The sequence below is a fragment of the Coffea arabica genome, chromosome 1c (assembly GCF_036785885.1).
Source record: "Coffea arabica cultivar ET-39 chromosome 1c, Coffea Arabica ET-39 HiFi, whole genome shotgun sequence".
Lineage (NCBI taxonomy): Eukaryota > Viridiplantae > Streptophyta > Magnoliopsida > Gentianales > Rubiaceae > Coffea > Coffea arabica.
This window is the reverse complement of record NC_092310.1, coordinates 50,520,628-50,536,840: the sequence shown is the minus strand read 5'-3', so window position 1 is coordinate 50,536,840 and position 16,213 is coordinate 50,520,628. Positions and strand designations below refer to the sequence as shown.

The following is a 16,213-nucleotide window of genomic DNA, read 5'->3' as shown; positions in this document are numbered from 1 at the left end:
AGTTAAAATTTGTCTATTTAAGTAATGGGTTCGATTCAATTTGACCTAATGGATTAAGGGATTTTTTTTTGAATTTTTTAATTGGCTGCAGGTGGTGGACTATGGGGTTCATAAGCTCTGGGAGCATAATAACATTGGGGTACGACAATTTTACTCTTTTATTTCTTGTATTGTTTGCAAGTTTTATGTTGTTTCAATATTCTTAAGGTGCACAATCGGTTCTTGGGTTGCTGAATTTTCTTTTTGGGCGTTAAAAGTAGTTTGATTGGTTTATTTGATTTGAAAGATTTGACGTTAGTAAAAGACATTGCGGAGCCTTGAAATGTGCTGCTCTACATTGTTGTTCACTTTATAGTTGAACACAAATGTGAAAAATTCTATGTATATGGTTATTTCACCCTTTGATATGCGAATGATACGATATGACTTAGCACTGAAAATGCTTGGATCGAATGATGCTGATTACTGTTGAGAGCTGCATTGTTGCACAGGTTTCTGAACTTCATTTCCTTCATGTAAGAGATACATTTTTTGGTGCATATACATGGGGTTTAATTTTTTTAGGCTTGGTTCTTTTGAATGTGTTGTTCACCTTATTTTTGTGCATTGAGAGTTAAAAGCTCACCCCAATAATGTACCTTCTTCTGTTTTACATGGACTATTCTTGTCCCCATCCATATATGTGTTGCAAATGAGATGACCCTGGTTAAGGTATGCGATGTTTGTCCAACACTTCAGACACCATAAAGTTAATGAACACAAGAACAAAAATAGAAAAAAAAATCAAGGTGCAAAGATTGTAAATTGGTTGTGTGTGCAAGAGTTAGGTTGGAATTCCACGTATAATGTTTATTTTCTCCTCCTCTTATAAGTTTTGTGTGGTTTTTTGGCAACAGTGGAGATAATTTTGAGACACATACACGCAGAAATTTTCTTTTAAGCATGAGCCATTTCATAATTTAAGATGTATTTCAGTCATTACATTTTCTTAATACGCTACTTACAGATAGGATACAGGACAGACCCCCTCTAGCCGATTCTAGATCTTTGGCCATGTACCGATACCCTAGTTTTGAAAAATTCAAAATCACCTAGATACATAGACTGAATATGACATCTGTACGGTCTGGGCACTGATGGTAACATTTTCAGACAGAAGAGAGGAGATTTGGGGTAAAGGATTTAGGGAAACCGTAAGAATAATCTGAACGGGTAGTTGCTAGATATGCTTTCCTGGCAGTTTTTTTTTTTTTTTTAAATCTCCAATGACCTTGAGTGCTTTTTTGTTTCTATTCTTCTATGTTGACTCCTTTATAGCTTGATATCCTTTATAGGGCAATAAAGAATGTCTTGTTAGTTATATTTGGTTTCTGATGGGTCATGAGCTATTGGAAGGAAATGATTTTCTTTAGCATTTTTGTTGTGATGCAGCTATTGGGATGGATCCCTGAATCTTTGGTACATATAATTTTTGGGTTCTTACAGGATGTGGATAGTTCCTTTTTCTGTACTTGTTTTCCAGCTAAATTTAAAGATAGTACTGTTGGTGGTCTTGGCCCTTCTTCCCTTGATCTAACATGTTGGCCACGCTAGTTTTTAGAATCTTCCTGGGACCTGTTATAAGGTTGATAAATTCGGGAAAAAATAAAATAAAATCATGGTTGCAGAATGGCTTTGATACTAGAGGTACAAGGTATATAAATAAGGGATGAAGCATGCTGGGAGAGGTATATTTCTTTGGCAGAGATAGACATTAATTGAAGATGTCCTATAGTTAAGTGATGTATGGTACTTAGCCATGTAAGTGGATTTTGATTGTCATAAGGAATTAGGAAAGATTGTTGCTTGGAAGTTTGATCAGTTCTATTTTTTTCCCCTTCTAGGTGATTGTCTAATGTTCCTTTGCTTTATTTACTTCAAATAATGCTAATCGAGACATTGTCAATTGGGGAAGGGATGTTTTCCTTTAATTATTCATTGCATTTTCTCTTTGAGAAAAGGAAAGTGAGAGTTGAAAATGAGGTGGAAATACAGTGGAGATTAAAACTTGTATTTTCTCCTGGGGAAAAGGAAAGTTTTTAGGGGCTGTTGGAAATTGAGAAGGACGAGTTAAATATGATGTGAATAGTCACTTAATTTTTGATCATTTTAGAGGTTTCTGCAATTTCTTTTTGCAAGATTGTAGCATGCTATATAAACAAGACACTGGACAATAAACCCAGCCAACTGATTCAAGTTAGATAGCACTAGCTGAAATGCCTAGGCTCAACTTCCTGTTGTGTTAGGAAATAGAGAGAGAAGAAAATAGTCATTGTGGTAATTCTGAACTGATGCTTGAAGTGTGTTTTGTGCACGCTTCTCATGATAGATGTTGGATAGTGTATGTTTAACTCGATGCAGCTGAAATTCATTTGAGATACTGTACAGCATAGCTCTGACAGGCTCAAACATGTATCATATACAAACAAAGGAATTCTATTATTTAGTCTTTCTTGTGCCTCGTATTGTCTACAGTTTTGGCATATTGTTTAGTAGTTATCTGCTTAAATTCACCCTTTTGATGATTTAAGATGCTTGTCACTCTTCTCATGACTACGATGTTATCCAGTGTGACACCAAATGATGATTTACCATGTGTTCCTTGACCTTAGACTTGTACCATAGCTTGATTGATATATGGGAACCTTTGAATTTAGATCCATCTTTTCAAAGATTTATTTTCTGATTTTAGTTAGCTATTTGACTAATTGAACATTCATGAACACTTAAAAGACCAAGTCAAAATGTTGATTACTAAAGAACATGCAGTGAATCAGCTGAATTAGATTGAACTCTAATTTTCTATGGTTGCTTCTTAGTAAGAATTGTTCGGATAAGTTATTTATTAGATCACGCAAAACAGCATTAAGATTCTTATGTGTGATGCTATAGCTGAAATGCTTATGATGTCATGCTAATTATTATTTTCAAAATCTGCCATCGAAGTTTCTATTGAGTGATCATAGGTACTTGCCGGATTAAAGTAAGCTTTGAAAATTGTGTCTAGAACTGTATTTGGTACCCTATTTGAGTGCGGTTGGTCAGTATCATGATTGAGTGAGCATTTGAAATTAAACCTGCGTGTTATTTGGCTTGTGTTCTGCAAATTGTGTCTTTTATAGTCAATATTCTTCTCTGCTTCTAGAAATGGATGCTTCTAGTCTTTTACTTTCCTGCTTTATGTAATAATAGATATGTCTGCTTTACCTTCGTCGTGGTCTTCATGGATGTCTAACTGAAATTCATAAATATTGCATTACAGAAGCGTTACGAAGATATTCCAGTTTTGGGTCAGAGGCAGAGTGAATGAATCAGCTTTTGTACTTGATAGTTTTGGTCGTCCATCATCATTTCAGGTCAAAATCAGACTTCTTGCAATGATCCATTAATAATTAGTTCCTTAATTGGACTATGCAGATTGGAGACTTGAGGTTTCTTTGAACTGTTAGAATACCTTTTATCTGTCAAGATATATTTTTCCCTTGTGTGGAAGTTCATCTGATAACCCGATGTGCTTTTGAACATTGATTTTCACGAGAAGTAGAAGTTTATTTGATTAGGTGTTACTGAAGCTACTCCTTGGAGGCTAAGTCAATGGTAAAACTAACATGGTTCCAATTTTAACTACTACATTTTATTCACTTCTCCACTAATCATATCTCCATAAGAAGGCAATCCATTGGAGACTTGGGAGTAGAAGCGTCTCATGACCCAAAGTTACAAATAATATATATTTAAGAGTGGCACATTTGATGCGCAGAAGTGATCAAAGATGTCCATAATCCATATGCCAACTGATTAGAGAGGCTGATGCGATATCCATCTCTCAAGCATAGTTCTGCATTCGGCAGGCTTCAACTCATAAGCAACATGGCCTCCTCCCTTCACCCAAAAAAAAGAAAAAGAAAAAAGGGGTGCTAGTTAGTCCCAAGAATGTTCTAACCTTGTTGTTAGTCGTTACCATGTGAACAAATCTTGCACTGAAGCAATAGAAACAGGAATTTCTTGCCTTCACTGTTGCAAATGTCATCTTATTTGTGTAAGTCCTTGTGTAACTGGAGGCAGGAAAACAGAACAAATTTAGATGAGTCGGGTAAAGTCATCTTTTTATCTCGTGCTAATGGTGGTGTAATCAAGAAAAGAAACATTGTTCAATTTTGAACCAAACCCGGCAACTTGGCCTTCATGAATCCACTGTCTCCAATCGTCAATAATTGGGTAATGTAGAGATCTTATCCACGCTTGAGTTTCAATGTGCGGTACCATCAGATCATGGTCACCACTGAATCACAAAGTACTCCACTTTCAATACTTAAAATCACTGCTGTTAACCTACATGCATCAAGATTCAGAGTTAGGTACCAAACCTGTATATAAGGGATCTATAACCTTTAGTGCTAAGGTTTGCGTGATATGGTACAACACTCTCTGCATTTTTTGTGTATGGCAAGGTATCGTTGCATCTTAACCACTGTCCGATAGTTTCCTGCAATGTGATTACAGAAATCAGTTCAGGCTTGCTTCGGCATTCTTCAAATGCTACATACCATAGTGCTCGATTTAGACATACCCTTCGCACATGGAGGGCCTCTTGGACGCTCTTGTTGTTAGCCCAGTGCTCAACGAGCTTAACCCATTCCATCTACGATTGCCAGTGAACAGAAGAAACGGCGATCAGTTGTGCTACCAAGAACTGATGCTCTTATTTCCCAAGTTTACATAGAACGATACTAGTAGTATCTTACTCGACATTTGACTGGAGTAGATTCCCGAACGTCTAGCTCTTCAAACTTCTTATACAACATTTGTATAATGGATCTCCCACCAGTAAATAATTTATTTGGCTCTCGTGAAAGAGGAGGACATACGGGCATCAAGATCTGTTCATCGTCAATATTACGAACCAACTGCAGAAGAAAATTATTTACACCATCATTCTTGTTGCCTGTTCCTTTATTCTGATTCTTCCCACCTTTTGTAGCCCTCAAATTAAAGGGAAGGGGTAGGAACCAATTGTCAGTACAACCGTTTCTGGAAAGTGTGTTATTGTTTGAATAAATCAGAGTAATTCATTGTTAACTTCTACAATTTCGCAACAGAAATATGATGTTCGATCAGTGCTCGTGTAAGCCCCTAACATTAACTGCAACTCTGTTACGAAATTGTACGAGTAAGTTACAATGAATTACTGCTTCTTCAAATAATATTACACTATTCAGAAACGGTTATACTGACAATCCTTTAACTCTATCCCTCTTTCTTGAGTTTAGGAGGCGCTTTAAGTAAATCCATTAGGCCTTGCCAAATTTTTGAAAATATAGTCACATAAAAATTGCATAGATATGGTTGCTTGCCTCATTGTATGCCTGCATATTTTTCAAACACACTGCATTACTGGGATCTATGATTTCATATTCCCCTTTACAGCTAACTTTCAAGGACTGCATTGTAAATATACAGGTCAATTAGAAAATCACGGGTAATTTTACATTGTAAAAATGCATGTGACAAATGACAGTGTTCTAAGATATCAATAGGTAACAAACAAAAGAAATAAGTTACCTCATAGAGTTCATCAGAAATCAGCCCCATCCCATAAGCAAACGGAACCCTATAGTTCAGAATTTCTGAAACCTTCGTTATTGGATTTCCGAGTATGTATCCCTGAAGCCATAAATGGAAACGTCTCAGTTTTAAACTCAGGATGGTAAATTTTTCTCCAAATAATATGTAATCAATCAAGATTAGGTAGACTAGAAAAGAGAAGATCATCAAAGGTATACACCTTAAGATCAATACGTGGTTCAATGCCGTCCTCGTTTCCTGGAATAACTCCAAAATACATGTAAGTTTTAGGTCTTAATAGTCATAGAGCAACAAAGCATTGATCCTATACTCTCTGTATTTAGCAAACTTCAACTGATCATCTTGTGGCAGGAGATAATGTAAAACTCTGAACTGGTCAAAGAAACATTTTCTTGCTTTGTTCTGGAGCGTTTTATAACTTAACATATGGACAGAAAAGAATAAAAGGCCTGCAAATTTCTGAGGGAACTTTTAACCTTTTTTCCCCCCTCATAAAGCTCTGCATTATGTTAACAAAACCCATTTAGCTTAAGGTGGCAACTATATTCCTACCTAAAGAGACTTCGCATATACAACAAGCTTACAGAGAGCATTTATAGTATATTCACATCTCTTACAATGCCTATGTATCTGCATGACAATTTCAATAATCAGATTGTAACACAACCAAAAAACTTCCCCAAGGCAAAGAGCCACATTGAAAAAATCTTACCATTTGATATAAGTTGAGTTAATATTGGAACAGGAATGCCTCCATACGAGATTCCACCAACATAGAATGGATTCGACTTGTACTCTGGGTGATCATGTAGCCACTGCAGTATAATCAACTATCAAAAGCAATCTTGTAAAAGGTAAACATCTTTTTAACTATAATTTCTTTCCCATTTCAAGGGAAATTAAGCTTTTAACTCGAGGTTCAAATGGGTAAAAACGCATCAAATATCGCCTGCCCAAGCCTTTATAAATGGCAGTTGTAATTGCACTGTGTACCATAGGCACTAGCAAACCAATTGTAGACATTAAGATACAACAACATGCAAAAAGACAACAAATTGCCTCGCTTATTGAAATTTGTACCCAAAATTGAATTGTAAGCCTCAAATTCAAAATTAGTCATCTTCCACTATCTTTTCAAGGTAAAATTGTAAGTTTACCGATATGGGACAAGTTTGTACAAGAGATATAATATCTCATTATACATGTTAAGCTAATTATCATAGGAGCCTGTATCACAACATTTCACTAACTAAACACTGTGAATGGGATATTCTACTCTAGAGATTGCCGCCTTTCACGAGACTTTGGGATCTTTCCCCATGCAAGAGCCACATGCCTGACCTCCTCCTCTACTATAGCTCCCATGATGCTAACTGCCGAAACTACTGTTACGTTCATGAGTAAAAGATTACGTCCCACAATGATTCGAGAGATGGAGAAAGAGCGGTTAATATATAAGTAATGGCCCGACATCCAATGACTTAAATTTTTGGGTCAGAGTTAGATTTCTGATTTATATATTGGGCTCTTTGATGGGTTCTTTCGAGATGTTTCACCCTATCAACTACCATAGCCAATTATTATTGATGTCACTTTTATTCATCTTCCACTGTCAACTGTTCTATACAATCAAAACCGTGTTCATTGAGAACTTGAATCCAATGGAGGCAATTTTGGGCAGAGCCATGCAGGATTCCACTATTCAGAAGGAAAATAATTAAATGATGGTACACTGGTCTTTTTGCATAATAAAGGGTCTAGAGACAAATATGGCATTTTCCTGATTAGTAATTGTCCAACGTTCCGTGAAGCCTTACGATTCATTAATTAGCTGAGTGATGGGCGTGTACCTTCCTGATAAATTCGTAAGCTTGATCAGAGGCTAGAAAATCTGAAGATTGAGAAGCTTGTGCAGTCTTAGCATAAGAAAAACCAGTTCCTGCTGGCGAATCCAGAAAGATGATGCTTACAACCTAACAAGTAACAAGAAATGATTCTCAACCTTGCAGTCAACTCGAATTCTTAATCTTCAGAATTAGGTTTGTTTGGATAAAGATTATTTGAACATTATTTCAAAAAAAAAGAAAAAAGAAAAAATTTGGAATCTTATTTATATATGGATCTCAATAACCTTTTCATGTAACACTTCTATGAGTCTAAGATATACGCATCAACTTAAATCTCTTTTTCTCTCACAAGAAAATAAAAGAAAAGAAAAGAGAAACTCAATTCTTGAGTTTACCTTGGTCCAAGTAGAGGGATTTAATACCAACTTGGGCACAGTGCCATCGAACGACAATGGCTCCAAAATTACTGGTCCTGCAACAGGAAATCACGGGCCAGTGACTTGATCAAATGCTGGCACTCCAGTTTATCAGTCATCATCACTTGAACATTAAAGACAAATAAAGATTATGGCTCCATTTGAATTAGTTGTTTTTAGAAATGTTTTCTAAAAGCTTTATTGTAGCAATGCATATGAAAAAATATTTAGGTGCGTGTTTTTGGAGCTTAATTTAAATTTTGGGCTTTTTAATTTGATGTGAATGTGTAGTTAGTTATTGTACAGATGTTTGTAGCAGTTGCTACTGGCGACAAATGGATGCTATTCAATAAAATTAATACTTTTACCCAAAAAAACAAAACAAAACAAAAGACCTTACATAAAGCTTCGTCAACCAGACAAAGTCTTTTGTCTTTTTTGCAGAGTTTCAACCAGAAAAGCTGTTTGCAGAGTTTCAAGATTATACAAAATCAAGATCAAAATAGTGGCGCAATTGTTCTGTTTTTTTTGGTGACACCTAATGCAAAGTGTAAGGCATTAGAATTGACCTGTCCCAAAGAAAAGTGAACTAAATGAACTGCAGCCAGGGCCTCCATCTAACCAAAGGATAAGAGGATCCGATTGAGGATTTGACTCTGACTTGATAAAGGCGTAGAAGAGCTGCCCATCCGCTGATTCACCAATTCCAATATACCTGATAATATCAGAAAACGGATCAAATGTTAATTTCTAGTGTTATTATATATATGTTATGCTTAGTGGCTCACCCGGTTTCGAGTTCAAAGGGGAGGGGTCCTTCAAATCCTGGAAGAAACTTAACTATGGAACCAGCCATAGCAAGGTTTGAACATGCTTGAACATAAACTAGCAGCAAGAACAGGTTGCAGAAGATAGGATGCCTTAGGAGCACCTGCAACTTCTCCATAGAGCTTGGCCTATCTCTCGTTTTGGGCACTAGGCAGAGCAACTTTAGACTGCAGACACTTGGATAGAGTTCTTCGGCGAACTCTATCTACGGATTGGGTGTCATGGGAGGTATAATATCTCCCATGACACGGGCCGTGTAATGAGTCATTACACATTTACACGCATCATAATAATGATGCGTGTAATGTTGAAAAATGGTGGGCTCGACTAGGGCAACGGATAAGTCTTTAGGCTGTGGTTTCTGTGGATTAAGGTTAGTAAACTACCCTAAAAGTCTTTGGGCTTTGGTCAAAAAAGACGGGAGCAACGGATCAATTTGGTTTGGCATGACAATGACCGGAGCAACGGAGTTCAATTAATTAAATAAAAAATTATTAATTAAGTATGAATTATTAGCTTATTTTCACATGGGTTTTTAGTCTAATTTTTAATAGACAATTTTTTTTTACTATTTTGTTTACAGTAATCCTCTATAAACATCTCAAAATATTTAATGTACACGTCCCTTTAACATTTAAAAACAAACAAATTTTTCACCTTTTTTCATCATTTTCTTCCTTCTCCCCCACCTCAACCCGCCACCAGCTTGCCGATCTCACTAGCCTGCAACCTCCTCTTCCGCCCCACATCCCTCCCATAGTACATCAGAATTTCACATAGCGGTCATCACAAATCAGGCCCATCCTATAAGCAAACGGGGCTAGATAGTTAAGAATTCCTTGGACTTTAGTCGCTGGATGTCCAAGTATGTATCCCTGAAGCTATAAAGGGAAATGTCTCAGTTTTAACTTTGGGATGGTAAATTTTTCTCCAAATAGTATGTAATCAATCTAGCTTATGTAAACTAGAAAAGAGAAGATCATCAAAGGTATAGACCTTTGATAGGGTGCAATTTCATCATTTATTTTATTATTAATTTTTCCTATTATTTGACCGGATGTAGATTAATTAGTAGATTCTACTCACTTTTCGTAATTCGTATTTATTTCAGAGAGTAGAACAAAAATACCACAATCAGTGCCAATTTGACATTCATCAGGAAAGAGCTCAGTAGCAGTCATCCAGGTGCATTTTGGGAACGAAAACAGATGGGAGCCCTTCTTGGGTAATTTGGGCCGAAGTCCTCTTTTCTCCTGTGGGCCGCCGCACGTCTGAGAGAAACGGAGGATAAAAACCAAAAAAATAGCATAGGAAGGGACGTTCTGGCTTGTCCCGTTAGTTTTTCCGTTTCTTTAGTTTTGGCTCAGGATTTTGACTTTTCTTTCCTTAGGAGTTTTGGTAGCTTCTTTACCCACTGTATGTCAGACAAAGAAAAAGCTATCAATTACTTCTTGTGGCTTGCTACTTGGACGATTTGAATTCTTCAAATCTCAAAGGATCTCTTCAACTGTGTGTGGGTTTTTCGCGTCAAATATGAACTAATCTTTCCACTCTAGTCAAGGAAAAATAGAGGCTTTGGTTCACCTAAAACTTGTGAGATCGATTTAATTTTATCTTTTTCATTTTATTTATTAGTATTCACATATTCTCTGATTACAGTGATTATAATTGTCCAATTAATTAATTGTCTTGGATCCGGATAATTAGTTGATTGGGTAATCTATTGTCAATTAGGGCACTAAATCCGTAATTGTTTAATTACTCTAAAATAGTGACAACTGGCATGATTGACTTTGTGTCAGGAGAATACGCGGGCTAACCTAAAATAACCCTGGTAGTGTGTTATTTGGTTAGAATAGGGCTCCTCTAACATGTAAGGCAATTAGGAAATTAAATCTTACGGGCGTACCTAAAATTATTTCCTAATTAGAGCAGTGATTAACGGGCGTACCTTAATCACCGACACAGTAAGGAGGGGTTGACTGCCATCACTTGTTTGGTAGTTATAACCTATTTATTGATAAATAATTGGAATTGCCTTTGCTTCGATGATCAATTAGGTGAACCATTGCTAAAGTTATTTCTTGGTTAGATCTTTAATTAATATTATCTTGATTTTAGTACATTGCCATTTGATTTCTAGTTGCCTATTTTATTTTATTTTTAGTTGTTTTCTTATTTTAATTATTTTAGATCTTTAATTATTGTTACTCTAAGTTTAGTGAATTGTTATTTATTTTCTAGTTAGTTAATTATTTTTATTTTCTTATTTGAATTTCTTTAATTGTCGTCGTTCATACAAAATCACCCCCTGTGTTACTTTGGATTTCTAAAGAGACAAATATCCCCAATCCCTGAGGATACGACCCTACTTGCCCTATCTATAAGTTCATAATTATTTGTGAGAAAAAGTCATCCCATTCGGGTATATCAGATCAAGCAAACTCTTCGGGAACAGGGTGAATCAAGTAACCCATTGCACACCTAGAGTCCCTGCTCTAGTACTTGGAATCGGGTTTTGGTTATTTCAACTGGCAATTAGGTTTAATTTTATTATTGTACAGGTTTCGACAACCTGTCAATCTTAAAGATCAATACGTGGTTCAATGCTGACCTCTTTTCCTAGAATAACACCAAAATACAAGTAAGTTTTAGGGCCTTAATAATTAATCTTATACTCATAGAGCAATAAATTGTTGATCCTATACACTTTGTATTTAGCAAACTTCAACTAATCATCTTGTGGCAAGAGATAATATAGATTTATGAGCTATTGAGTCCAACACGAAAGAGTACTAATGCAATTAATGAAGGTATAAAGGATCCCATAAACTCGTATCCTAAGTATTTCCTAAATAGAAGTTTTCAAAGAAACATTTTCTGTCTTCATCCAGAGCGTCTTATAACTTAACATATTGATAGAAAAGAGTAAAACGCAGGAAAATGTCCCTAAACTTTAGGTCATAGATACATTTCGTTCTCAAACTTTTTAACATGACACATTTAGTATTTAAACTGTCAATTGCTGACCAATTTCATCTTCAAATGAAAAATTAATCAATTTAAACACTTGAATGAAATGTTGCTTGTCAAATGAAAGGTTGGTGTTTTCCCAACTTGCACCCATTGAATGAAAGGTTGATGCTATTCCAACCTCGGGCCTGATGTGAATGGGGAATTTTCAGTTTATTCTGCATCAACTGTGGAAGGGAAAGGATATTTGGTAATACGTGTGAGGGAAAACTTTAACTTTTGAGATAGCTTTTGTGATAAAAAGGCCCAATAATATGTAACACTAGTGATGGCAATAAGGGACACCTGCCCCCCCATGGGTTGATATGTTGAATTTTTGTTAGTTATTATGGAAGCAAATAACTACAGGATCAAATTTTTATCATTCCCCTGCAAACTCCATGAGGGGAGCTAGGAGGGGTAAGGGCAGGAGTAAAGGATGGAGTGGGTGTATGGGGAGATATTTGGCACCAAGACGGGAGAGGGATCTCCCATCTCGTTGCCTTCCCTACCCAGCATTGTTATCGGAGCATAGTAATGGCAACTCTTCCCACTAGACACTCAAATGCAATGTTGTCCGTCGAATGAAAGGTTGATAGTATTCCAACTTAAAGACCCGATATGTGAGGAGGAGACAATTGTGAAAGGTGCAGGATGCCTAGTTCTAATGTGTGAGGGGAAAATAACACCTAACAGATTTTATTTTATTTTTATGGGAGAGGGATCCCCTGTCCCATTGCCATCCCTACCCAGTATTGTTATCGGAGCGTAGCAATGGCAACTCCTCCCACTAGAACCTTGAATGCAATGTTGTCCGTCGAATGAAAGGTTGATACTATTCCAACTTAAAGACATGATGTGTGAGAGGAGACAGTAGTGAAAGGTGCAGGATGCCCGGTAATAAAGTGTGAGGGGAAAATAGCACCTAAGAGATTTTAACTATATCTATGATTGAACTAGCATGTACTGAGATTTAAGAGTACAATTCCTTCTGCTCCATTGGTACGTTAGACCCACAAATTTTAAGTTTCTTGTGTAATTGTTCAATCATATCAACCAGACTCTTTTTTTTTGACAAATTGGACCCACAATTTTAAGTTTCTCGTGTAATTGGACCCACAAATTTTAAGTTTCTTGTGTAATTGTTCAATCATCTCAACCAAACTCATTTTTTTTGACAAATTGGACCCACAATTTTAAGTTTCTTGTGTAATTGGACCCACAAATAGTAAGTTTCTTGTGTAATTGTTCAATCATCTCAACCAAAGTCTTTTTTTTTGACAAATTGAACCACACAGGTCGGTTCAACCGATTGAAACAGAAGCAAATATGGGACGAATCTAGTTGAAAGGATATAAAATAGGTTAAAATCGGATCAATCCTAAGCTTGCTGGAGATTGAAATATAAATTAGACTAATGTACATAATCTTCTTTATCTTGCTGAAAAATTGTCCACGGTTTCATTGTATGGTTGACTCCTAGTTACAGTTCGTCCTTGTTTTCACCGTAAGATTGGCTTTCTATTATAATTCGTCAACGTTTTCATTGCATGGTTAATATAGATAGGTTGTATTTTTGTCATTAATTCTATGATTATTTTCCTCTTTTATTATACCAAATATTGTATTAATTGATAGATTCTACTTATATTTGGTACTTGGTACTAATTGTAGGGAGGTGGAGTAAAAAGAGATAAAAGATGTGATTTTTCAAGAGTTTCCCAATTTAAAATGGAGTCTACGTGGATTATTGACGGAAGATTAGGAAGGGGTCTATTTGGTTTCAAAAAGCTAAAAATTAGGAAAATGATAGGATGGCCGGCCCGTGTGATTAATACTGGAAGGAGTCAGCAGTTTGAGTGACTCTTTGGTGGGCCTGGCCGCACAAGAGACGGAAAAGAGAAAGCCAGATTCACGTTTGATTAGGAGTTTGGCAAGCAACAAATTGGAGGAGAGTTTTGTTCTCCGGAGGAAGCAAAAACAAATAGGAATTGAGAAGAGGGCCATGACTTAGGTCTTTGTATTCTTTTCTTTTTTAGCCGACTTTTGGGAGGAAAAACAAAAAGGAAAAAGCTTGGAACAATTATTTGCATGGCTTGTTCTCCATTAATGGAGAACTAGCATCTTGTTTTTAGTCAAGGAGGCAACTGAAGATTTGGTTCAACAATTACTGTGAGATCTAAATCGTTTTTAATTATTTCCTTCATTTATTGGTATTTATATGTTTCCTGCTTTTAATTGTTATAGCCCTTATGTATGATTGATTAGTGCGCAATAATTAATTATTCATATATGCTATTTTGCTAAATAGGGGTAATTGAATCCGTAATTGTTTGTTATCTCTATCTCAGTAGCAACTGGCGTAATTGGGTTTATGTCAGGGGAACATACGATCTAGTTTAAACAAACCCTTGTAGCGTGTTTGTTAGTTAGGATTGGATCTTTCTAATTATTAATACAATCTAGAAATTAAATCATATGGTCGTACCTAGGGTTGTTTCCGGGTTAGAGAAATAGTTAACGGTCGTACCTTAATTATCGAGAAATTAAGGAAAGGTTGGTTGTTTATCGCATGTATGATAATTATAACTAATCTATTAATAAATGTTGGAATTATTTGTAAATCGATGATTAGTGAATGAACCATTTCTGAAGTATACCCTTGATTATTAATTAAGTATGGATTATTAGCTTATTTTCACATGGGTTTTTAGTCTAATTTTTAAGAGACAATTTTTTTTTTTACTATTTTGTTTACAGTAATCCTTTATAAACATCTCAAAATATTTAATGTACACGTCCCTTAATGCCTAAAAACAAACAAAATTTTCACCTTTTTCCATCATTTTCCCTTAATATCTAAAAACAAACAAAATTTTCACCTTTTTCCATCATTTTCTTCCTTCTCCCCCACCTCAACCCGCCACCAGCTTGCTGACATCACCAGCCTGCAACCTCCTCTTCCGCCCATCCTCCCTCTCCTCTCCCTCCCCCCACGTCCCTCCCATAGTACATCAGAATTCCACATAGCGCTCATCAGAAATCAGGCCCATCCTATAAGCAAACGGGACTAGATAGTTAAGAATTCCTTGAACTTTAGTCGCTGGATGTCCAAGTATGTATCCCTGAAGCCATAAAGGGAAATGTCTCAGTTTTAACCTCGGGATGGTAAATTTTTCTCCAAATAGTATGTAATCAATCTAGCTTATGTAGACTAGAAAAGAGAAGATCATCAAAGGTATAGACCTTAAAGATCAATACGTGGTTCAATGCTGACCTCTTTTCCTGGAATAACACCAAAATACAAGTAAGTTTTAGGGCCTTAATAATTAATCTTATACTCATAGAGCAACAAATTGTTGATCCTATACACTTTGTATTTAGCAAACTTCAACTAATCATCTTGTGGCAGGAGATAATATAGATTTCTGAGCTATTGAGTCCAACACGAAAGAGTACTAATGCAATTAATGAAGGTATAAAGGATCCCATAAACTCGCATCCTAAGTATCTCCTAAATGGAAGTTTTCAAATAAACGTTTTCTGTCTTCATCCAGAGCGTCTTATAACTCAACATATTGACAGAAAATAGTAAAACGCAGGAAAATGTCCCTAAACTTTAGGTCATAGATACATTTCGTTCTCAAACTTTTTAGCATCACACATTTAGTATTTAAACTGTCAATTGCTGACCAATTTCATCTTCAAATGAAAAATTAATCAATTTAAACACTTGAATGAAATGTTGCTTGTCAGATGAAAGGTTGGTGTTTTCCCAACCGGCACCCATTGAATGAAAGGTTGATGCTATTCCAACCTCGGGCCTGATGTGAATGGGGAATTTTCAGTTTATTCTACATCAACTGTGGAAGGGATAGGATATTTGATTATATGTGTGAGGGAAAACTTTAACTTTTGAGATAGCTTTTGTGATAAAAAGGCCCAATAATATGTAACACTAGTGATGGCAATAAGGGACACCTGTCCCCCCATGGGTTGATATGTTGAATTTTTGTTAGTTATTATGGAAACAAATAGCTACAGGATCAAATTTTTATCATTCCCCTGCAAACTCCCTGAGGGGAGCTAGGCGGGGTAAGGGCAGGGGCAAAGGATGGAGTGGGTGTATGGGGAGATATTTGGCACCAGGACGGGAGACGGGAGAGGGATCTCCCATCCCGTTGCCTTCCCTACCCAGCATTGTTATCGGAGCATAGTAATGGCAACTCTTCCCACTAGACACTTAAATGCAATGTTGTCCTGTCAAATGAAAGGTTGATACTATTCCAACTTAAAGACCCGATATGTGAGGAGGAGACAATTGTGAAAGGTGCAGGATGCCTAGTTCTAATGTGTGAGGGGGAAATAACACCTAACAGATTTTATTTTATTTTTACGGGAGAGGGATCCCCTGTCCCGTTGCCATCCCTACCCAGTATTATTATCGGAGCGTAGCAATGGCAACTCCTCCCACTAGAACCTTGA

At 36.4% G+C, this 16,213-nt stretch overlaps 1 protein-coding gene across 3 annotated transcripts; it reads right to left on the bottom strand.

Moving 5' to 3' along the window:
• Positions 1 to 3,648: 3,648 nt before the first annotated feature.
• On the bottom strand, positions 3,649 to 8,977 carry LOC113726499 (serine carboxypeptidase-like 2). Of its 3 annotated transcripts, XM_072075823.1 has the most exons (14): positions 8,677 to 8,976; positions 8,458 to 8,603; positions 7,868 to 7,944; positions 7,476 to 7,598; positions 6,338 to 6,440; positions 5,825 to 5,862; positions 5,602 to 5,703; positions 5,394 to 5,480; positions 4,785 to 4,946; positions 4,610 to 4,681; positions 4,407 to 4,525; positions 4,208 to 4,321; positions 4,049 to 4,094; positions 3,649 to 3,921 (listed from the first exon to the last, which is right to left on the bottom strand). In XM_072075823.1, exons 1-14 carry the CDS (start codon positions 8,832 to 8,834, stop codon positions 3,838 to 3,840), a joined length of 1,431 nt encoding a protein of 476 aa, XP_071931924.1. In that variant the 5' UTR covers positions 8,835 to 8,976; the 3' UTR covers positions 3,649 to 3,837. The 3 variants fall into 3 exon arrangements, with proteins under 3 accessions (XP_071931924.1, XP_071931934.1, XP_071931926.1); XM_072075833.1 differs by lacking the exon at positions 7,476 to 7,598 and having other exon boundaries at positions 8,677 to 8,977; XM_072075825.1 differs by lacking the exon at positions 5,394 to 5,480.
• Between the last annotated feature and the right edge of the window lie 7,236 nt (positions 8,978 to 16,213).

Excerpts from the sequence above, each read along its gene's own strand:
- LOC113726499 (XM_072075823.1), bottom strand. The coding sequence starts at position 8,834 with ATGGAGAAGTTGCAGGTGCTCCTAAGGCATCCTATCTTCTGCAACCTG. Across the intron at positions 8,604-8,676 it reads CCCTTTGAACTCGAAACCGG|GTATATTGGAATTGGTGAAT; the intron begins GTGAGCCACTAA and ends TGATATTATCAG. Across the intron at positions 7,599-7,867 it reads ATCCCTCTACTTGGACCAAG|GTTGTAAGCATCATCTTTCT; the intron begins GTAAACTCAAGA and ends GTTACTTGTTAG.